Raw genomic sequence first — 24252 nt, 5'->3', positions numbered from 1 at the left:
TCTCCCTCCTTCCTCTTCCTGTAAACACACACACACACACACACACACACACACATAAAAATCATATACCGATGCTGCTGTAAAGAGCAAATGCCGTGCGTGGTATTCCAGTGGATTGAATATAAATATGAAGACGATCGATCTTTCCCTGAATCTCTCCTTTCTCTCTCTCCCTCTTGCAAAACAAAATACAAAATACAAAACACAACAAAAGAAAACATACAAATTAGGAATACATTTTTCAACATCTGAACACTGCCCTCAACGCCAACAATTATACTGCAATACACGCGATTGCTCCTTGCGCCTTTGATCTTCGGCAGTCGCGAAACGGAACACAGCCGCCTTGTACACCGTACTACATATTATTTCCACTATCACGTCACAATCGATTGACCTTTTCCACTCCATTTAACTATTTTCATATCGAAAACGCTACAATCATAATTTCCTAGCTCCAGCGGTCCCTTGCTTTCAAAAAGAAAGAAAGTAATAAAGAAATCGTGTAATGGCAAACCCGACTGGCAGACGTGTCTCCTATAGTGAGTAGAAGCTCTCGCTGTCTCGCGTTCGCCACGAGCTTCAACGAATGGCGTCATGATCAGACATCGTACCAAAGTATCGCATCGCTCTTTCAGTGTGAACTCGGCCCTATATCAAAAAAACTTACAATTTGTGTGCCCTGCTCCTATCTCCCATCTCAAGAAAACAATATAAAGGAGCGAGAAGGGCCAACTTTAAGATAGTGTTGGAAGCATCTTTCTCACGTTTATCCCTTCGACGAATAACCAGGTCTGTTAAAGATGCGATGCTTGAAATTTTGTTTACAGTCAGAAGGACTCACCCAGGAAGATAATCTGAAGGTAGACAAGCTGTAGAACGTGTTCCTTCCAAATTCATCTGTCACACAAATGATAATAACGCGCCAGAAATGAAATGCTCAAAATCGTATCGTCATAAATAAGAGCACCAGCACCAATAACAACAACAACAACAACAAAGAGGTCAACAAATCACATTTTAACAAGCCCCTGAACAAAAGCGTGAAATTATGATAGACCTGAAAAATGGAGAAACGACATTAGATGTATGACGGAGCAAGAAAAACCGACAAAAGAAGAAGACCAGAGCGCAATGATATCGAATATCATAACTCGCCCCCACGTAACATGAGTAAGGAGTCAGACCGAATTATCGTTCCGAGATTCAATAAATATTTACTATCCTCCTGCGGCGAGTTAACCGATACCGCGCAATTTTGTCGTGGTACAGACAGCGATCCGGACAAAAAAAAAATGATAGCAGCGTTGTTTAAATGGCCGAAGCAAATTGACAATGACACCTTATTGGTTTGTGTCACACAGGAGAAGACAATTCGGGCAAAGACAACAAAAGAGCTTAAGAAGAAGAACAACAAAAACAAAAACAAAAAGAATAGGAAGAGGAACAAGTATAAGAACAAGAAGATCAAGATAAGGAAAAAAAGAGAAAATAATAAGGAAGACGGGAACTAGATAGAAAAAAAAACCCAATAGATACGGATTGACAGGAAGGAGAGAAAGAAAAATGTAGAAGGGAAGAAGTAATGATATTATCGTCATTCCTGTAGTTCTATTCGGGAGAAAGGAAACTACAAAAGACTACCAAAAAATAATTGCAACAATATCAAAATAACAAAATCCACACGATAACATTCACATATACAACACATGCACGTAACTTCAATGATCTGCTATTACGCCTTATATTTGTCACAATATATGAGCAGCAAGGACTGTACACTCTTGAGCAATTTCATCTTAACCTTAAAACCTTAAAAAAAAGAAACCCGATAAAGGACAACCGAAGAGACTGGAAACTCGAACTTCCTTTAATTTTCTTCGAAATGCGTCCCACCAGCATGTCTGCTCCTTGTTATTGTGCCGCGGCATTATCCCCGTACGTGAAGTTTATAGCATGAGACATCCCCACTTCTTTCTACCTTTACATCAAACAACAACAACATCCCCCTTATGTGATCTGACCAATCATGTTCTTTTGTTAGAGTGTCATTATCACCTCAACTATCGCTGACGCTGCACGAAGCCTTTGTTCGAAATGACGTATTTAAGTGTTCCTCTCCTCATAAATGTTGCATTCTCTCTCTCTCTCTCTCGCTTGTTTCAATGATTAGTATAGACCTAAGGAGCAGCGCTTCACACAGAGGTAAAACAGTAGTTCCTGTGCAAAGATGATGTCTATGATATCCATATGCCATCAAAGGTAGCAAAGTGTACTAGTTCATCAGTTTTTGTTCATATGAATGACGCCCAAACTGTTCATCAAAATACGTTCTTGTCAACGGCCTCAGTGATAACGAAATGATCGAGAGAATATTGATGACTTTTGAGAGAGTGGTTGAATCGTTATCACTAGTGTTCACCACGGGGTAAGTGAAGTTATAGTTCATTGTGCTCTGGTAGTTAAGACTAGAACAACCGCGATAATTATACCCTCTTCACTTTCTACTCATATGCTACTGTAGTCACATAATGTGTAGAAAATGTAATACCCTACAAGTTCTCCTTAAATGTGATCTAAAAAATACTTCCAGTAATACGCCCACAGTTAAAAACAAAAGGAAATGAAAAACTAACTCAATGTCACTCGAGAATACTCTGCTTTTAATTACCTATGATAACTATTGGAATTTTCTTCGGGATCCGAATAAGTTCACCAGAAATGTAAAGTATATCATCCCCGCCATCATAATGAAGTTTCAAGTTTTATCATTCTAAGGAAAGGTCTTAATTGCTTACCTCTAAAATATACCAGCTTATGAAAGGAACCTATATGTCAGGGTTGCAAAATGGACCAACTTTAAAGATGACAAACTCATAAACAATGCAAACTCTTCCATGCTTCGTAATCATACCGCTGCGATGCCTCAACAACGTAGATTTCAAGTCATGTGCAGTAGGATCTTGAACAGCGTCTTTAAGAGATATTTTATGATATTTATTCACTATTTCCTCACTTAGAATACAACAATCAGTAAGTGTAATGGTTACTATCATTTATAGCTTAAAACAACAACGTGGAATGGTTACTTAAAGAAATAATCGGCGTTGCTTGTTTGTTTGTTTGTTTCTTCGTTTTTATTGTCCTGATGATTACAATAGATCCACAAAGTTGAAAAGTGGAACTTCCATTAAGTGGAAGAGAGTATATACACATACTTCTTTTACATACACTCATAACTACACAAGTATAAGAAGAATGTAATGAAGCTATATTCATGAAGTTCAGTTTATCTATATCTATCTATCTTTCTGTCTGTCTGTCTCTCTCTCTCCATAGATAGATAAATAGATAGATAGATAGATAGATAGATAGATGGATAGATGAATAGATGGATGGATAGATAGATAGATAGATAGATAGATAGATAGATAAGTAGATAGATAGATAGATAGATAGATAGATAGATAGATAGATAGGTAGGTAGGTATAGATACGTATCGTAGTACACAAAAGACAGAAATATTTGACTCTCTGACCTCAAGAAAAGCAGGTCATATGCCAGCATGTGGCGGGTTCCCACCAGACTTCCCATCTCCCTGTAGGGAGAGACCCTATCAGCTTGAAGTGTTCACACTATTCATCAATCTAATTGGACTGCCGGGATTTACTCCGTGAAAAGTTCTCTCTATATTTAAGAGTGACGAGTTTCCACGAGTCCGTAAAGTAACAGCGGTTACTCTGACTCTATTGTGCACAAAGTGAGCTCTATCTTCTTCTTTTTTTATTATTCCTCTTGTTAGATGGAAGGGTAATGCGTCATAAGCTGTTTCAAGCCTCTTTAGTGTCTTTTCTTTCCTCTGCTTTCATAGGACATTTTCCGCACTAGACTATATTTTATTTTTCTTGACTTAGAGTGTTTCCTAGATTTGACTTATTCATTGCCAATTAGTGTTGGTCACTCCAGTGGAAAACGTTAGTTGGAGCTCACAAATTGCCTTAGTTTGGTAGTACAGTAGTAGCATTTATGGGTTTTGTCAAAAATTGGAAAATCTCACTCGTGTGCAGTGTACTCCATGTTCTTATACTTGGAACAAAACCGCACAAATAATCGTAGTGGTTCTTTGCTACGTGTTATTCATTGCTCGTACTCCATTGCATTCATCTTTGTTTCTGATCTGATAATTTGCGACAGGCTGACCATACATGGCGCCATATAAAGCGTTATAATTTTCAGCCCTTGTTTAATAGACACCCCTCTCCCCTCGTCCTGTCCCCTATCCCTCCCTCCCTCGCCCGGCTGCCAACCTGCTATGTTTGCATTGAACGACGGCGTTACGGGAATATTGTGGCCGTCGCTGTGCGCCCTTCGCGGGACAACCGAACGTCGATGTTTACACCCCTCGGGAATCGCGGGAGCAAACAAACTCCCCCGGACGTGCCACCAACGTGCCGCACCGGTGGCCGAAGTTCCAGCGTCGAGCCGATGTTCGCGGCTGTCTCTTCCCACACGCGAACCGTAATCCCCCTCCTAATGTGACTGATGGCCTCCCGGATTCGTGACTTTTCCTTCGGAATAATGCATCAAAAGTATCTTTATTGGCCTCGGTAGAAATTGAGATCATTCCGAAGCGCATGCCACCTTCCTGTTAACTAGAAGTAAATTGTCCTTAGATTATACACACAAAGTAGGGAGGAGCTATATCATATGTACATGTTTTTTTTTTCAACACAAGAGGTGTATATCTTCCTTGATCAAAACAAATGCTAATTGTTCTTTGCTCCTTTTCTTATTTTGTTTTTCTTTTCTTCTTTCTTGTTATATCTAAACAAGCATCAATATTTTGTCTATCCAAATATCCACTGTCCACTTCTTGATCCGTCTATTCAGATGTGCGGAAACGAGCATTGCTATTATCCTTTATCTTAACGTATGAATGAATGACGCATTCATCAATCCATACAATTACACTGAACTCCCCTCCTCCCTCTCTCTACACCTGTTCTCAGTCTAGTATTGTTCTTTCTCCCACTTAGTGTACCAATTTATCTATCTATCCATCATCCAATTGTTCCATCAATCAAATCCATCATCGTGATTCATTCTCTGATACCCCATCCAGGTCTCCCAATGCCGCCGCAGGTCACGCTCTGTCCCTCTTCCCTGCCGGGTGTCATCCTAGGTGTCTTCTCCACAGACTGGATCAAGGAAGGGACCGAAATGGGTCCCTACTCAGGCCGCATCGTCAGACCGCAGGACATCCCGACTGACCGCGACAACAGGTTCATGTGGGAGGTAATATGATGTCACGCTGTTGCTGCTTTCCACTGAGGATAAGGGCGTATAGGGAGAGTGGGATGGGGTTGGGGAGGGGGGAGTAAGGGAGGGGATATGTACCTACGTGCCTGCAAGAAATCACCGATGAGTCCAGAGAATTTCCGGCGAAGTGTCGACACGGTTGGTAGAGGAGATCAGAGAAATATGCATCGCTTTGAACATGTTTCCTGCATGTGTTATTTTTTGTTCGCTTGTTTTGCTTCGTTGATTTTCTTTTCTTGCCCTGCGGTAACATCGCGGTTACTTAACAAACAAGTAGCGGTCATTTTTCGATGCACCACATATAGTTGCAGGACCGATCGAGAATATGACAATGCATCAACATGTTTGTTACTGGATCACGTCTATTTTTTTTTCTCTCTCTCTCTTCTTCCCTCCTTCTTTTATTCTCCCCTTTGCTAATGACTGCGCCGTTGACAGGTCTTCGACGACGAGGGAAGACTGGTCCATTTCGTGGATGCGTCGGACGAGGCTACACAGACGTGGATGTCGCACGTGAACTGCGCGCGGAACGAGCAGGAGCAGAACTTAGAGGTCTTTCAGATGGGATCGGAAATCTACTACCGAGCTACAAAGGTGATGCACCTGCCTTCCTGCTGCCCCACCCCCCCACACACACACACAGCCTTTCTTTCCTGGTTCGAATTTCGAGACACATTGCAAAGTTTAGATTGAGATGGAACTTTGATTTGTAAAAGTAATTGATGACTATGGCAAGACAATAATAATGCTAATAATGACGATGATGATAATAATAATGATACTACTACTACTACTACTACTACTACTACTACTACTACTAATAATAATAATAATAATAATAACAATAATAATAGTGATAAATTATGGTGATGCGAGAACGGACTGATGAGATATCTTTGACAGTAAGTAGCGCCCAAGTGCGTGGAAGCGAAATTTGTCCTCATTTTATTTTTGAATACCATGAGGTTTATGGAAATCTTATATGATAGTTTTCTACTTCTGAACTTCAGCGTTGGGCAACTTCCCTTCAACTTCAACTTCAACTTGTTCTTTTCCTTTTGATTCTTGTCCATGCAGACTATTCCACCAGACCAAGAGCTCCTGGTGTACTACGGGTCATCGTTCGACCTGTTTCTGGGCATCCCCTGCGGGCCGCTGGTTCAGGAGCAGCGCACAAAGCCAGCAACAGGTACGGTGCCGATTGTCACTTGCCGGGTAGGAAAGGGGGGAAAGAGGACACGAGAGACCCGGTTGATGGATGACTTCACTACGGCGAGGTGAAGGGGTGGGGCTAGGCGAGGGTGAGAGGGTGCGGTTGACGGACAATTGAAATCGAGAGTGGCAGCGCTTTGCTGCCACCAGATGATTTGAGGGCGCGACGTATCATTTTAAAATTTATTTGATTTTTAATCATGATGAATAGAAGGACTCTATTAAAGGGCTACTGAAAGAGATTTTTTCTTATCTCACTCGACGACAGATTGAGTTTGCAATATCTGCGAGTGGTAGGAATTCTCTCGCTCTAGAAGTAAAAAGACAAGATGGATGGAGGAAACAAAAACATATATATTGAGGAAATTCTACGAAACCAAGTAAAGAAAAGATAGACTAATAGATGCAGTTGTATACAAATTCATACAAAGATAGATCGATAGATAGATAGATAGATAGATAGGCATATATGCAGATATATATATATATATATATGTATATATATATAGATAGATAGATAGATAGATAGATAGATACACGTAGATAGATGGACAGATATAAATAGATATATAGATATAGACAGATAGATAGATAGATAGATAGATAGATAGATAGATAGATAGATAGATAGATGATAGATAGATATGGATAGATAAATAGATATGGATAGGTAGATAGATAGATAGATAGACAGATAGATAAATAAACGGATAGATAAAAGAGAGATAAGGTGAGATGAATACGAAGACAGAGAGAGAGCGCGAGGAAACGGGAAAGACATTAAGTGGGAAATATAATAGACTTGCATGATACTGAACAGAATCCCATAATTCATTGACCTTCCATCTGTATTATACAGCTTTAGCTCATATATCTTTTTTTTTTCTTTTCTCCATCTCTCTGTTGGTGGCAGAAGATTTTCTATTTGTTCTCCATTGATAACCGGCGACCCTTTGTACCCCCAGACAATGCCCCCTTGCATTTATAAAATATTGACTTTTGATGACATATCCCCATTCTAGCGGCTCTGCGTTTGTTTGTTTTGGGTTTTTCATTTCTCACCATAACTAATGACATACAGTGATATGATATTAGAGCATATTTGCTTTGGCTGCTATAACAAAGCTTGAAACTTTCCCCCCATCTAGCGGATGCGGTGTGGGTAAAATATGCGTAGCGAAGGGAAGATTGATAGATTTCGCCATTTTTCAGTTCTTCGCAATAAATCTAATTCATCTCAGCTAGCCCGTAGTCGATGGGTTTATTCAGTTACACTGTATATGTCATGCACGCGGTCAAACCCATTACCAGGTGCCAAGGGTTTCGTTTGTTTTCACACCTACTGCAAAAGCACACACACGTGATATAGATAGATAGATAGATAGATAGATAGATAGATAGATAGATACATACATACATACATACATACATACATACATACATACATACATATACATACATACATATACATACATACATACATGCATACATGCATACATACATACATACATACATACATACATAGAAAAATAGAAAGATAGATAGATAGATAGACATATAGATAGATAGATAGATGGATGGATAGATAGATGGATGGATAGATAGATAGATAGATTGAGACATAGATAGATGGATAGATAGAGATGCATACACTTCAAACATTCATTAACACATAGGTGTCCTACATACACGCTTATACACAATCTTTACTGTTTTTCTTGTCCATCTCGCATTATTTGTCATCTCCTTTCTGTAGTTATTCCTTCCCTCTCCCTCCTTCGTCCCCCCCCCCCCCCCCCCCCTCCCCCTTTCTCATCACGTGACTATTGAAAAAGCCTCTCAATTTTCTTTCCGTCCAGCAGAAGAGACGATGAGCGAGCACCCACCTCCCCCGGCCACGACCGGCAGTAACTCGAACCGGCTGCACTGCGTGGTGTGTCGGCGCGGCTTCAACTCGCGTAGCAACCTCCGCTCGCACATGCGCATTCACACGCTGGAGAAGCCGTTCATGTGCAAGTTCTGTCACCGGCGCTTCAGCCAGTCATCTACGCTAAGAAACCACACGAGACTACACACAGGTCAGTTTCAAGCCTAGCCCGGCTAATTCCACCCCTATCATCACAAATGTTACTTTATCAGTAGCAGCAGTTGAAGTAGTAGTTGTAGTTGTACTTATAGTAGCAGTAGTAGTAGCAGAATTACTAGTAGTAGTAATAGTAATAGTAATAGTAGTAATAATAATAGTAATAGTCAACAGTAATAATAATAGTGATAGCGATACTCATACTGATACTAATACTAATACTAATACTAATACTAATATTAATACTAATACTAATACTAATACTAATACTAATACTAATACTAATACTAATACTAATACTAATACTAATACTAATACTAATACTAATACTAATACTAATACTAATACTAATACTAATACTAATACTAATACTAATACTAATGTCAACAGATAGTAGTAGTAATACACTGTAGCAGTAATAGCAATAGTGATAGTAAAGTAGTAGTAGATGTTGTAGCAGTAATACAGCACTAGCAACAGAAGCAGTGATATCATAGTTATCATCGTTATGATTATCAGTAACATCGTTTTTCTTGTCATGTAGCAACAGTATATATCAGTCGTAGGATGGAAAAAAAAAGTTTCCACAGATGGAGATTGTTGAGTAATGTTGATGTCAATCACAATCGTCAGTACATGTATCATCATCATCATCATCATCATCATCATCATCATCATCATCATTATCATCATCATCGTCATCATCATCATCTTATATACTTATATATCATAATCTTGGCTTTAAATAATTTTTTAGCCATGACCTACTTATCTTGAACCTCGGGTGACATCTACATAACAAAACAAAACAAAAAAAAAACAAAACAAAAATGATTAGAATCCATTGATGGTCATTCAATGAGATTACATGTACATATTACCATGGCAACAAGTGGTTAATGGGGAGGGGGAGGGAGTCCCGTGAAGATTTCAGTAATGACTAATGTAGTGTTCTTCTTCGCGACTTTATAACTAAGTCTGGACATATAGGGGTGGAAAGGGTACCCCCCTGCTCCGTGTATCTCCCCTTTCTCCAGTCATTCCTCATGAACCTTTGGTAACTTACAATTGGCGTTCAGGGTAATAGCTTTGGAATTACTCTTTTAGTGCAGATTACCTCTAAATTGAATCCTGAGTATGTGTGTATGTAAGTGTGCGTGTGTATTGGTGTATGAGTGTGTGGGTGCGTTACTGGAGATCGCATCATCGTCCGCCCGACGGCAGTAGATTTCAATCGGGATTACGAAGCGCACACAGCTGCGGCAAAAGAAGCCTTTCCAGCGGAGGAGCGAACCGATGGCTCCCCGGTGGATGGAGTCCGGTAAATCCCTCCCAGCTACCCCTCTCGGAGCTTTCATTCCTATCGTTTATCTTGGACAGGTGTCATATTATTAACACGTTTCAATCCATTTAAAGCCCAATTTCTTACCCCTCTTGATAAATTGATTAATCCGCAATGCTCCCGGCACTGTTAGCATGACCTCTCGCACTGGCAAGTGCGCCTGATCTTTCCCTCCACCCAACTAATTATCAGTGGTCAAGTGGCGCGCAGTTGGGATTTTGCAGCTCGGAGTGATCGGCGAGAGACATCCCGTTTTTTTCGGCGAGAAAACCGCCTGTCCTAAACGGGTCACCGCCAAATCTTTACCAGCATCTGTGGCTTTTATCTTAGTTTTATCGTGGTCTTATTTGATATCATTGTGTGGCGTGGGGCTGGGGGAGGGACACTGAGTCACGCTATTTTTACTCAATTAAAAGATCGTAACGTAGTAATACCAGTGAGGTGGGATGCACCTCCCTGACAGTACTTAGTTTTTCAGCTCACAAATCAGGACAGTTTGATAAACGTACCATAGAATTTACCAGCTCGAAAATATCAAAATGATGCATAATGCGCCACACTACTCGAAAAGATGGGAGTCAAATTATTGGTACAAAAGAATGGGAAATTTAGGTACAGTCTAAATATATCAATACTTAATGAACTTTTTTTTTTCTTTGTAAAGTTATCTAATATGACCATTTACTTGCGTCTTTACGCGGCCGTATATAGCATTTGTTTTGTACGTGTCCTCTCGGCCAGGCTGTTGTGTAATCCTTCCTTAACGAAACTCTTTGATTAACTTTTTTTGCAGACTTAAAAACAAGGATATGTTTTGTAAATGACGTCACAATTTGGAGTCAAAGTGGCTGTGATGATTGACCAATAGATGACGTCACTTTGCACTGTGTGCTAGCATTTAAACGGTCACAAATTTGTTTGGGACGTGTCATCCATTTTGCTTCGGTGCAAACCAATATCTTGCTTTTATATACTCAGTGCATTCGCCATGGGAAATTGCACAAAAGTTGGATAAAATCATCAACAGGTTGGACGCATTTTGGAAAGCGGGGGGGGGGGGGGGCTCTTTGGACTCTTGTGACGTTCCTATCGGCAACTCGTCGGTCCAAAATCAACGCTGTTTTGAGATGGTGGTTCCATGAGTGTTAAGCTCTCTTGTTTCTGCTCTGACGGGACTTTAATACGACGGTGATTTTCTGACCACTTCGTCACCCTCTTTTGAAAGGAGGTCAAAGGGCCGAACGTAGAGGGACGAACGTTCGCCGCTGTCGGCCAAGAGACCATAATAACATAGTAACAAAGGCCGAAACAAAACAGGCGCAAACTCGAGCTGGACAGAAGCTAGGACACGCATTGATGAAGGGGAGGGGTTAAAAATGGTTAGCACTAACAGAAAAACAAAGCACGACAAAACAAAACAAGAGAGGGAGAGGGAGAGGAAGGAGAAAATTGAAGGAAAGACGAGTTAGTATTAACCCTCTGTGGGATTAAAAAACAGGCTGCCACCAGCTCTAAAACCACTCTAATCCGAAAGGACACGGGTTTTCTTACGGCACGCGACGACCTCGCCCCGCGGCTCTGCTGGCGAGTCGCTCGTGACTGTTCGCTGGTCGAATGTACACCAAAGCTAATGAGCCGTGCTCTTGGAATAGTATTTATCCAAAAATTGTGCGTACCCTCACCCCACCACAGAAAAAAAGTACTGTAAGAATATAGACAGGTTTCCATCCCCTTAATAAATGTACATTTCTGGTGAGCAATTTGAGCGTAGGGAGTTTGACTGTTTCAATTTTTGTGGTCAGTAACCGTGTCCAAGTAGTCGCTCAAAACTATCCGTGCCTGTTTCGGTCATTGTGGCAAATATTCTTGACAGGTGCCACGTACAGATATGAAAGACAAAAAAAAAAAAAAAAAACAACTCACCGTCCTAAGCTCTCTCTTTCTTTTTCTTCATTTTTTCATGCCCTTCATAGATACGAAAAGTATCGATACAACTATCAGACTCGTTAGAGTATTGTTGATACCAACACAAATGCCTTTGTTGTAACGTAGTATGAATTCGCCTACGCAAAAATCGCAGTATAATATATGTCCTGCATTATAATTTATCTTGTGTTTTTGTGTTCTTTTCAGTCCTTATAACATGGTAAGACGTACATGAATCAAACTTTTGGCGAATTGCTGAGCCCTTGGCTGTCACAGGCATGACATGAAATCACGATTTTCAGTCAAGCATAGTGGGCCAAACATTTCGAAATAATTATATAGATATCACTCAGTTCGGATTCAAATAAGTAAAGTTAAATAAGATGCTGATGATGGGCATGATGGGAGACCGCTTTTAGCCGTTTTGGGTCGACTCGGTCAACTCGGGAGGCATTTCGCTGGACCACAATTTCTCTACAAGCCAGGAATAACAACAGCCCCAGATGATGAGCTCGATAGTGATGATAATGCCGCTGTCCACCTCAAGTAAAGTCCTCTTCTTGTTTAAGTTAAAGGGGCTGTACAGTAGAGGTGGGGATTCGTGTTTTTTACATTCCTAAGTGAGATAATGAGAAACCTCTTATGAAATATGTAAGAGCATGTAATTTCAAGAAGGATTCAACATTTATTTGATGTAAATTGGTTTTCAAATGGCTGAGATATCCAAAAAAGTGATAATGATAAAAGACTACAGGCCATAACTTTATTAGGATCTTTTTTCACCTTGTTTTTGGATATCTCGGCCACTTCAAAACCGATTTTCATCAAATAAACTTTTGATACCCCTTAGAATTGCATGCTCTTTGACATCTCATAGAGTGGTTTCTGAATATTTCGCAAAACGTTAAAAGCTAAATCCTCACCTCGACCAGAACTGTACACACCCTTTAAGCTTAACTAAAGATAGAGGCTCCGAATAAACAAAACAGTTATTGTTTCAGCACATTTGGACTATAGAAATCATAAAGATTCTGCAGGTCTTGTAATATCTCTCATATTTTTCTCTCATGTGATCACGGAACAGTCAAAATGATGATAGTTTTCTTACAAATCAGATGAGAAGACAACGTCATCTCCTCATAACTATACAATATCTTTATATTCTTATCTGCACATCGAACTTAACTTGAAGGGGAGTTCGAGTTGAAGTCTTTCATCTTCGTCAATGTCATCTCCGTGGCCGCTGTTCCTGAAGACGACTTCACTGCGCCCCTCCCTCTCCCACATATAGGCCTTTTTTTTTTGGTACTCTGCTAAAACCCTGTCGTGAAAGTTTATTCTCTTGTTGTATATACTCTTCATTGATAGTTCATCTATCCTCTCCCCTCCTTCCTCCTGTATCGCTCCCCTTCCCCTCTCTCTCTTCCTTCATCTGCTTTGTTGTCGTCCCGTCATCAATAACTGACCACTGATGCGACCTGACAGGCGCCCACTCTTTTCCCCCTGAATCTGGTTCATCCCACTTGACCTCCTGACCCTATCCTTCCATCGTCTCTCCATTTCCCTCTCCACTTCTATCTCTCTGTTTCCCGTTCTATCTATCTGTCAATCCATGCAGATAGTGATATATGAATATGTACATATATATTCATATGTTTATTCGACTTCATCTTTTTTCACAAATTTATCTTATTTCTTTTTATTATCCTCTCACATCTTCCGTGTATCTGGAAACTGTTTCAATTGATCATCTATCAGTGGAAGACTTAAGTTTTTCTCTGATCAATTTCGCATCAACATATAAAGCAATGATCTTTTGTGGTCTATAGGCATAAGAATATAATAAGAATGTTTAAGCCATTCATAAAGTGACCCATAACCCTTTGAACGGGAACGGAATTGATATCACAGCAAAAGAATTTGGCGGTCAGCTGAGATGTCATCCACGCGCCTTTCTTTTGTCTGGTGCTGACCTGAGGTCGATAGAAGTGACCGAACAGACAGTCCCGACTGAAGACGGGCAAACAATGACATGGTCAACGCCCACGTGTCGGTCGGAACACTAACCCACTCCCTGCGTGGAGAACGCTTTCAAGTTGTGCCCTGATGCCGACCGACAAATGCCCGACCGCCGAGTCTGGACAATAGTAGCCACCGCCCCTCTGGCCAGTAGATCACCCACCGGCTTCATTTGGCGGCAGCGGACAATGATGATACTAAATCGCGAGAGAGGAAATATCAATTCAACTCGCAGAAATCCAGTTTTGATTTCAGGTCATTCATATAAGAGTACACTTTCCTTCAACAAAAACAAAAACAAGAACAAAACAAAGTGACGGCGAGAAGAAATTAAAAGCGGAAAGAGACAGAAGAAAATAATGTTTGGGAGGGGAAAACACGATCTTGTCAGGCGTTTCGGAGGAGACCAAGCCGAGAGTCTCCTGCCGGAGGACACGGCCAGACAAACGAAATTAGAACAAGTAGGACAGCATGCTCGAGGGAAATAGTATACAATTATGTTTCCATACGTGCGATGCACTGGTTTTTGGAGGAGGAGGAGGAGGAGGAGGAGGAAGGGGAGGGGATGAGGAGGGGGAGGGGGAGGGAAATGTAGAATACTACCATTTGTTGAACGTCAAGATCGCGCACGGAGCTGGTGGCAGATTGATGGCAGTCCCGGCGAGAAATCGATCCGGCGAAATTGGAAGAAGAGAGAAAGAGAGGAGAGAAAGAGATAGGGAGGGGGTGCGTGAGAAGAGAAGAGACAAAAAGAAAAGAGAAGAAGAGGAAAGGGGAGAGAAAAGAATTGAAAAGGGGTTGAAAAATACACGGGTATCATTTCCTCGGGAAAATAAAGTCACAAAACATGCCGGCAGCTCTTCCGTCACTCCGGTACCTGTGTGTGTTTTTTGGATTTGTTTGTTGACGCGGACAGTTGTCCATTATGAGAGGCGGGGGGAAAGCCGTGCGAAGGTCTGGTGTCTTTTTGTATCAGGTCAGATTTTGCTTCCAGCCATCCTCCTTATTATTCTCACTGAAACCAGAAAGCACTGATTAACCTGCTTTCTTGAGGGATATAGCGCGAACGACTGCTCAAATTAATTACAGTTCCCGAGTTATTATTATCAAATCAACTAATCGTGGCAGATCGAAACATCATCTCACTTGAGGAGTTACCCTCCATTTAATCCAAGTCCTTTGCAACATTTTGACAACGATCTTCAGCTCGGCCCCTCCCATATAAAAATAGAATATTAAACAGTGTTAAAGAGAAACGCAGCGAAGAAAGAGCCGTGGAACGCAAAGTAATTACCTGATTACCGCAAATTCGTTTGAACCAGTTCTCAGATGTAGTAATGGGAGCGGACAACTCTGAAGAATAACAAGACTTCTTTTGATGTCTAAATGTGATTCGGAGAACACCAGAAGGTTGAGATGTTGCGTATAGGCTTGTACTCTTTAATTTATTGTGTCATACTAAGAACATTCTGCCCTAATTGAAAAAGCACAGAACCATGTTTTATTTGCTTTTTAACAGAGAGTCATGAAATTGCATAAAGTGAATCCAACGTAAGTTTTCTCCTTGGTGGAAAGTTATCAAGTATATTTGTAACTGCTCGATGATGTGTTCACTATCCCTGCACCATAACTATAATAGCTGACTATCGAAAGAAAGATGATATATCTTCTTTTAACTGACAATGGTAGCTATTGAAAAATACATTTTCATTTGTATTTGGTATTATTTCGGAATCAAAAACATCTCGCCTAACAAAGACATATAGGGAGAAAATCGAATCCTTCAAAGCATTAGTGTCGCTGAAATATGAAAGGACCTGTCAAACAGAAATGATTAGATATGAAGTGGTTCCAGTGATTTGCGGTTCGCCACACACCGCAAACCTCCCGCCACGATACGTTCAGAAAACATGAAATGAAGAGACTTTGTGCTCTAATTGTCACTGCTATCATGTCGGGGTTTTTCTTTCTGATTTTATTTCCTCCACAGGCGAAAAACCGTATCGATGCAATGTCTGTCACAGTGCGTATTCGCAGCTTGCCGGTCTTCGCGCCCACCAGAAGAGCGCTCGTCATCGACCACCGGTCTCGAGCTCGACGATCACTTCGATTCCAGTGTCCATCCAGCGACCGCCCCTCCAACCCGTGCCCCACACCGTCCCCGCCTACAAACCGACAGAGGCGGGCAAGCTATGAGCAGTCGGTTCTCTAACACACCTGCGGTGGAACGTACGCGCCACTCGGTTCAACCCCAGAGGAACTCAACGTTTCGACGGTTCAACGGATGAGGCATGAACTATCCATCTAGGCGGTTGCAATACATGTACGTGCGAAATGTCAAAACTTACGACGAACTGTTGGACCAGCAGGGAAATTTTTGTATAATAAAAGCTACAAAGCCGATCGTGACAACATAAAGCGAGCGTGTCTGATGAGAGAAGTCAAGGATTCCATTCAGGTCTTTCCCCCTTCCTTCCGTTAAATGCACGTGTGAATTGCCCGTGTCGTCACTCAAGCGTCCGCCGTGGTTGGGTGGGCGAACATTGTGGTGGAAAGAAAGAAAAAAGGTGGACAGTTTTCCGCTCTGATTGAAGACATGAAAAGAAACCTAGAACGGATTTGGTGTCGCGGCAATTGGGCAGATATGGTTTTTTTCACACCTATATTTTCATTTTTGGCGAAGAGAAACCTTCGGTGCGTGCCTGATATATAGATTTCCGCAGTGAACATTGCGTCAAAGTTTGCATCCCCAGTAAGAAAGAGAGAGCAGGTGTGTATAGTTTATTGAATGACTCCTTGAAGCCACTTTTCTACGCTCATATTAGTGTTCTATATGTTGCTACATGCACTGAACTGTAACAAAGGGGACTTTGATATTGTTTTTTTTTTCTGCGAAGACGGAACACAACTGTCAATTGCCAGTATATATTTGACCACTGTGTATTTCCATGTATATAGTTATGTTGGATGTAATTTATTTTCATACTGTATACTGAGAGAACTTAAAGTGCAAGATTCCATGACGAAATGGTAAAGTTGGACGATCAGTTTTTTGTTTTTATTTTCATGATATATGTGTAATGTATTTATTTGCCCCGATATGAGACATTCCAGCGACTTGATTCGCTTAATTTATTTCTTTCATTTAGTTTTGTTTTGAGCTCTGCGCATGCGCCGAGCATCGACTCATGCGTAATGACTGCAATCAAGTATAGAATAAGCAAGCATTATATTATATATAAGAAAGTGAATCGTTCTTTTCCTTTTATCTTGTTTTCTCTGTATATTTTTATATTATTGTCTATATTTTGTTGGCAACGGGTCAACAATGTAGATACACAAGATTTCATATCTTTCTACATAAACCCCAGATCATGCTGTCTGGTGAACATATTTTTGTGCCAAGATTAAGAGGCATCATGCTACTTAAAAAATAAGGCTCCTCTCGATTCGAACGCCTGTAGATCCAGATGACGGTTTCGTAGAGTTTTTATCGTTATTCTTATCATTATCATCATCATCATTATCATCATCATCGTCATCATCGTCGTCGTCATCATCATCATCATCATCATCATCATCATCATCATCATTTACGCCCATGGAACAATCCCTGGCCAAAATCGTCACTTAGTATACTTTGTATGGCATGCGAATTATGTTTGTAATGTAGTATGGTACAATGCATTCTTTATTTTGTTTTTATTCGATGAATGAGCTAATGATATCAACCGACACCAGTTTTGCCAAGGGTATTCTGCATGTCAACGATACTTAGTGACTCTGATATTTAGTGAGCATCTTCATAATCGAGTTATTGTGTGATTGATCACAATGATACAAATGTATATCATTTATTGTAATTTATTGCAGCCACTCAACTGAAATTTTGTATAGAATACTCTTTTGAACACGTACTGAAATGCATATTTGGATAAACATTCCAGGTTTCTAGTAATTTATTGCGTCAGGTTTAATCAATGACATAATTATTAACATATTGCTTGTTAAATCATGTGCTCGGAATAATGTGAAGTTTTTATATAAAGTTATGTCGATATTGTGTAAAGTTTATGATGTGCTGGGCGTTTGACGATAAATTGACGATAATACTCCAGTTTTTCTAAAGAAACCCACGTATGGCTAATTTCAGGCTGAATTGGAACTGTCCTTGTGATATAATGTAAACACGCACTTCAGGGTCCTTACGCAAATGAATCATGTGTAATAGTCAGCTGCAATGACTTCGCTAAGCTATGCATTGTTGTAAACAAACAAACAAACAAACAAACAAACAAACAAACAAACAAACAAGTTTTGCTCCTAAAGCAAGAGAACAATAAGCAGTTTGTCTACCTCTACAAATGAAATTTGTAAGACTGCTGGCCGGAAAGCAGAAGATGACGGACTCGAGTCCCGTGGTTCTTTTTTTTTTTTCCCGAAATGTTTGTTTATTGTAGATCGGCAGTCGCTATCTTAAAAGATTCATTTGTAGAGCAGACAAATTGAAAGAACTCCACACCTCAAGTTTTGCTATCATTATAGCAGCAGTCAACTTCACGACAGTGTAACCACGAAGCTCCATGGTGTAACGCAGGGTTTGTTTGTCAGCTGTTGTTTGCAGATAATATAATACACATCATGAGCATACCGATACGATACGGTAAAACTGAGTATAGCCACGTGACTATTTCTTACTGGTCTATCTTCCATGTGGTCTGACAGATCACATTATTCTTCAAGCATGCAAAACGTCGTGACGTTTGTAAATGGGAGTACTGTACGACCTTTCAGTCTGATCGAAAACTTTACACCCTAGAGCTGTGAATTCTTTGTAGCTCGACCGCACAGACAGAATTAGACAGTAGGGAAATAGGATTACACCTACATGTACTTGCTATTACCTGATTCTGTGTGCTCTTCCATACAGCTATAGCTTTCGTTTAGTATTCGAGAATTTCTCATGTTAAAAGCGTATTCGTGTATTCTTAGAAGTAGGTCACCCAAGAAGATGAACCGTTCAATACAGTAGTTGAAAAGGTTACGGTACAACAGTTGACCCCTTCTCTGCAAGGGATTTTGGACAGTATTTACAATGTCACGGGGTTTTCTGCGCTAACCCGTATAATCAGCAGTCAAAGCATACAAAGGGGTAAGGAAAGTTTTTCCTGCGAGTTTAGGGCGCATACAACTTTATATATATATATATATATATATATATATATATATATATATATATATATATATATATATATACATATATACCATTATCATTTTTCCTTTAAGAATTGGGTTGAGATATCAGTCCAGACACAGGAATTCTAGTAATTTAACCATTATGAAAACAAATACATAAAGCAAATCTCTTAAGAAAATAGATTTGCAACGTAGCTTTATCAGGGTTTGTTAAGAGAGAGTTTTACGCTTTATCCAACAAAAATACTCGTATGCGTATTCAAGAAAATTACTCTATGAATGAGAGAGAGGGGGGAAGATAGAAAGAGAGGGAGAGAGAAAGAAAAATACTGGTTGTTTGAACGATGGATCGAATGCACAGGTTCATTGATACATGTACTTCTTTTCCGCATCATTTATTCGAATTTCGTTCAATGATGCACAAACTATAATGTATATTCACTCTAAATCAGTAGGGCCTATGTAACAGACAAGTTCACGCACAAAGCAATGGGAGGTTTAGAATGCACACATACACACATGCTTTGATCTCATCTTTGGACTGACCTCGTATGTATAACAATGACCCCCACCGCCACCACTACCACTCTGCACTCACACATACTCTACACACACGCACACACACAATCAGACGCGTACTAGTACTCCATGAAATGAACAAATCCGAAACTAGTCGCTTGGCATTAATTGCAATACCGCCATCTCTTGTCAGATACTTTATAATTTTTGTTCAGATTTCATGCCAATTCATTTCGTACACATTCCCGGATTGGGAATATCCTGCAATAAATGATTTGTATTCTTGCTTCAGAAACCATCTTGCGTTGGCTCCTTTTACTTCGTCTTATTTCGTTTGCTTCCATTTTGTTTTCCATTCTCATGAATACCAATGTGAATAATACTTTCCTCATTACATGTACAACAAAAACAGTAATAAAAAAAAAATCCTACAAGCTTGTCTTTTACGTGGGTTCCTCTTTGAACAATCTGTTCTATAATATATGCATATTCTTTTGTTGTAATGCATTGTACATTCTGATTTCTTCAAATCTGAAGCGATAACAAACATGTGTTATTGGAAATAGAATTTAATTTGAATTGAACTGAATTGAACAAGGCACACCACTACACGACAAAATATACTGACTTTTATTTATCTGCATTTGCATTTACTATGATCTTTCAAATCAAAACAGAGCAATCTTAGTATGAAGGATTCTTGGGACAAGAGAATTTGAGGCGAGTTGTTACATTAGAAGCAAAAAGAAAAAAGAAGAAAAAATATATGTACATTAATATCTACATATTTTTTTCTTCAAAATTGGAAGTAAAGCAAAAAAGTACATAATTTCACAAATTGTGTTAAAGGGATGAAATAGTATTAGTGGAGATGAGAATTCGGCTTTTAACTTTTTGAGAGATATCAAGAAACCACTTATGAAATAGTACAGACCACACCATTCTATGAGGAATTCAAAGTTTATTTGATGAAAATCGGTTTGGGAATGGCTGAGACATCCAAAACAAGGTAAAACAAAGCGATTGTAATAAAAGGTGGGTCCCACCTTTTGTTAGGATCGCTCTGTTTTGGATTATCTCAGCCATTTCAAAATGAATTTTCATCAAATAATCGTTGAATTCCTCTTGGAATAAAATGTTCTTTCATATTTCATAAAAAGTTTCTCATTATCTCCACAAAAAAAAAAGTTCAAAACCTGTAGTTCGGTCTTGGCCAAAAACTATAGGGCCTACGGTCTCTTTAAACACATAATCAGACCTCTCTTCCTCCATTGTATTCATGTTAATACTTGGTGAGCAGCATATGCATCTGCTGTAAAGGTTAGGACAAAAATATTATTGTCTTGTAGCCCCCCCCCCCCCCATCATTCCAATAACACATGTCATCCTTTACAGATCATTCTTATTTGATTTTGATTTGATTTGATTTCAACATTTCTCTTTTTTTAATACAAGAATATAACACAATGTCAGTTGAAAAAATATTGATTCATACAGTGGACATGCTTGCAAATGGTAAATCATTGACTCATACACAAGAAATCCTGTACAAAGATTACTGAAACCAGAATATTGTATTTGTTACAACAGATGCTAACCCCCCCCCCCCAACAAACAAACAAACACACAAACAAACAAACAAACAGACAGACACAACAAATTATAGGACTAAAAGAGAGAGAATGCTAATTCGGAGTGACTTTCATCGAGACCATAACACCACTGCTTTCCAGGAGGTATTAGAATCTCTTGGAAAAGTTGAAATCTTTAGTCAAATATGTCTCAGTAGATCTTTCTTTGCCCAATCCAGAACGTAGTCAAACCTGTTTATAGCAGCCACAAGAGAGACAAAAAGAGGCCTCTATAGACAGGTGGCCACTATAGACAAGGTCTCTGATATTTCATGTGCATCACACACATGTACATGTATATATTATCGTTGTAAACTTGCACAAGTATTTACACTAATGCTACCACCCGTGACAATGACGGCATTGGCAGCATGGTATTCAGTTGGTACTTCTAAAGAACACAATATTATTTTCATCATTCTTTCTGCTTCCATTGATTACTACTCACATGATCGTTCTGTTGCTTATAATAATAATAATAAAATAATAATAATAAGGTCCTATTTACCCAGAGTAGCCTCTTCAGTGTTGCCACTGCTCTACCAGAGTCCCTGCTATTATTATTACCCTAGCGTTGCCAGGTACCCATTTATACACCAGGGTTGAAATGGACACAGTGGGTAAAAACATCTTGTCAAAGGACGTAAGCACAGGGTGGGATTCAAACTCGGGTCCTCCAATCAGGAGTTATGAGTCTTATCCACTATGCCACAGTGCCCCCACGGTTTCTGATCATCATCACAATTGCTAGCGGGATACATTTGCACTGTTTACATGATATACATACAACACTTAAAGCTAAAACAACTTCTCAGAAGGGCTAAAAATTCATCTTTCACCATTTGGAATTTGCTTGCTACATATCAAAAGGTTCTACAGTACTAAGAAACTTATCTGGTCAGGAGATTGATTTGTTTTGGAGAATTTTGAGATCAAGAGTTAAAGGTGCATGGTCCTGGTGTTTTAGTCAAATGCGTACGCGGGCGCACAGCGCAAGTTTCCTATAGAGACCTACGCTATCGACTCCTCTTTTAGCGCTTACGCCGTGGCCCACTTCCCTGAGTCCGAAGAAGTCCGATTCACTGTAGTCAGTGGTCGGATCACAGTTCAGCTCATGATTCGGCTGAGGGGGATGACAGCTCTAGCAAACTTCTTTTGTGATGTGATAATAACAAGCACATATGCACGCACCCTGGCATTATTACAGACTGCGCGATGCGCAGAGAAGACAACGAAGGCAACGTTACTTAGCAACACCTACGCACTTTACTCTTGATGACAGCTCAACTTCGGTAATCTTCGTACCAATGCTAACGGTGATCAGCAGTATCATCAACAGCGCCCTCTACACTACCGGGACTATGCACCTTTAAATAGTTTCAATAGTAGTACTTGGATTTTATTTTTTAAGTGCCTTCCCCATTCAATAGTGGGTAGGTATAGAATGTTCCTGGTATGTGATGATGGAATTGTGCCCCGGCAATGGTACTGAATTGTACGCAGCTAATAAGCTGTGTGTGATTCAATTACATGATGCATACCGCTATGGCCCAATATTTGTAATTGATTTAATTGACTATAAAACATCACAGAGCAACCATGATCAGGTATGCTCTCAGACTGTGATACTTCCTGTGTACTTTTTTTTTTTTTTTTTTTTTGGGGGGGGGGGGGGGGTAATATTTCACATTTTTGTCATTACTCAACTGATATGGTGTTAACACAGTGTTACATCACACATTTCATGTGCATATGTCTCCATTCCAGAGCCAAAAATCAAGTTTATGCAGTAAAAAAAAAAATGGTAATAATAATAAATAACACTTGTATAGCACTTAATACTGACGTTTCTAAATCATGTTTTTCCCTTCATGCTACCAGACTAGATTCAAAGTCATGAAATGCATTCAGTAACCCTTCCAGGGTGTTCCACCCCATGAAGTGGCAATAAATTCAATTCAATTCAATTCCAAACTGACGAATAGTAAAGTTACTCAGGTGTTTTAAAATACTGATCAACAATGAGCTTACTCTCAGATGATTATAATCATGCTGTTTAGAGACTCAGGACAGCATAGGGTCTTTGAAAGGCATGAATGCATTGCACAAAAGTACAACAAAACTTCAGTAGTTTTAAGGCAAGTCACATTTCATATCAATTCTTTTATCTTAATCAACACCAAATCCTTGTATGGAAGCCATATTGCATTCATGAAGGAAACAAGATATTCACAGCTAGAAGAGGTATTGTTCTAACATAGTACTACTCTCAAATACTGGTAATATAATATGATGTAGATTTGTTCTTCATACTCATAAGCTCTTGTCCTGATTAATGATGCATACTTTTCATTCATCTCATGATAACAAATATAACTATGACAATGGGTACTGACCAGCTAAATGACCACGTGGCAAACAGATTGCTGGCAATCTGACAGGTCACCATAGAGAAATATTCTGGGTTGTTCTCTGTAGTGACCAGTGCAAAGTCGCAGTCATAATCAATAAAGTCTATACACATACATATGAACCGAATAATATATAAACATATTTTTGGCAACCAAGTATGGGACACAAATACACACACACACACACACACACACACCAACACTTGGCCTATTTGAGCAAGCCTAACAGATGAGGTTTAAGTCAATAATATATAGAAAGATATCATGTGTCTGGTTTCACAGAGCAGTCAGATAAGTCTGCTGCTGCTAAAATTGAGAAAGAAACCAAACGTACATGAACTAATGAAGGCCAAGTTGAAAAATTAAACAAAAGTGAAGGTACTCTCAGAAACTGTCGAATACAACATGCATCTTCTGGTACCCTGGCTGTCTCATATATGTCTTGATCTAATGGAAGAATAGAGTGTCTTCTTTTATATGCCATGCGTGTTGCCAAAAACAAAACAAAACAAAACAAAACAAAACAAAACAAAACAAAACAAAACACCATGGCAGAGTTGCCTCCTACATTTCCTTGTTCTGCAGGATGCTCC

The 24252-nt window shown here is 39.7% G+C and overlaps 1 protein-coding gene across 1 annotated transcript in view; it reads left to right on the top strand.

The window, feature by feature from the left end:
- Positions 1-16098, top strand: part of LOC139721335 (PR domain zinc finger protein 12-like) — a 31490-nt gene extending 15392 nt beyond the window's left edge. Inside the window, exons 2-6 of the mRNA XM_071632654.1 lie at positions 5124-5296; positions 5759-5914; positions 6398-6509; positions 8395-8610; positions 15893-16098. Of these exons, the coding sequence (XP_071488755.1) occupies positions 5124-5296; positions 5759-5914; positions 6398-6509; positions 8395-8610; positions 15893-16098 (863 nt within the window). The remainder of the gene's footprint in view (positions 1-5123; positions 5297-5758; positions 5915-6397; positions 6510-8394; positions 8611-15892) is intronic.
- The last annotated feature ends 8154 nt before the right edge of the window (positions 16099-24252 follow it).

This window comes from Diadema antillarum, unplaced genomic scaffold (genome assembly GCF_040938485.1).
Source record: "Diadema antillarum isolate AM-2024a unplaced genomic scaffold, OU_Dant_1.0 scf00000141, whole genome shotgun sequence".
Classification (NCBI taxonomy): domain Eukaryota; kingdom Metazoa; phylum Echinodermata; class Echinoidea; order Diadematoida; family Diadematidae; genus Diadema; species Diadema antillarum.
The sequence above is the reverse complement of the archived record's forward strand: the minus strand, read 5'-3'. Positions and strand labels throughout refer to the sequence as shown.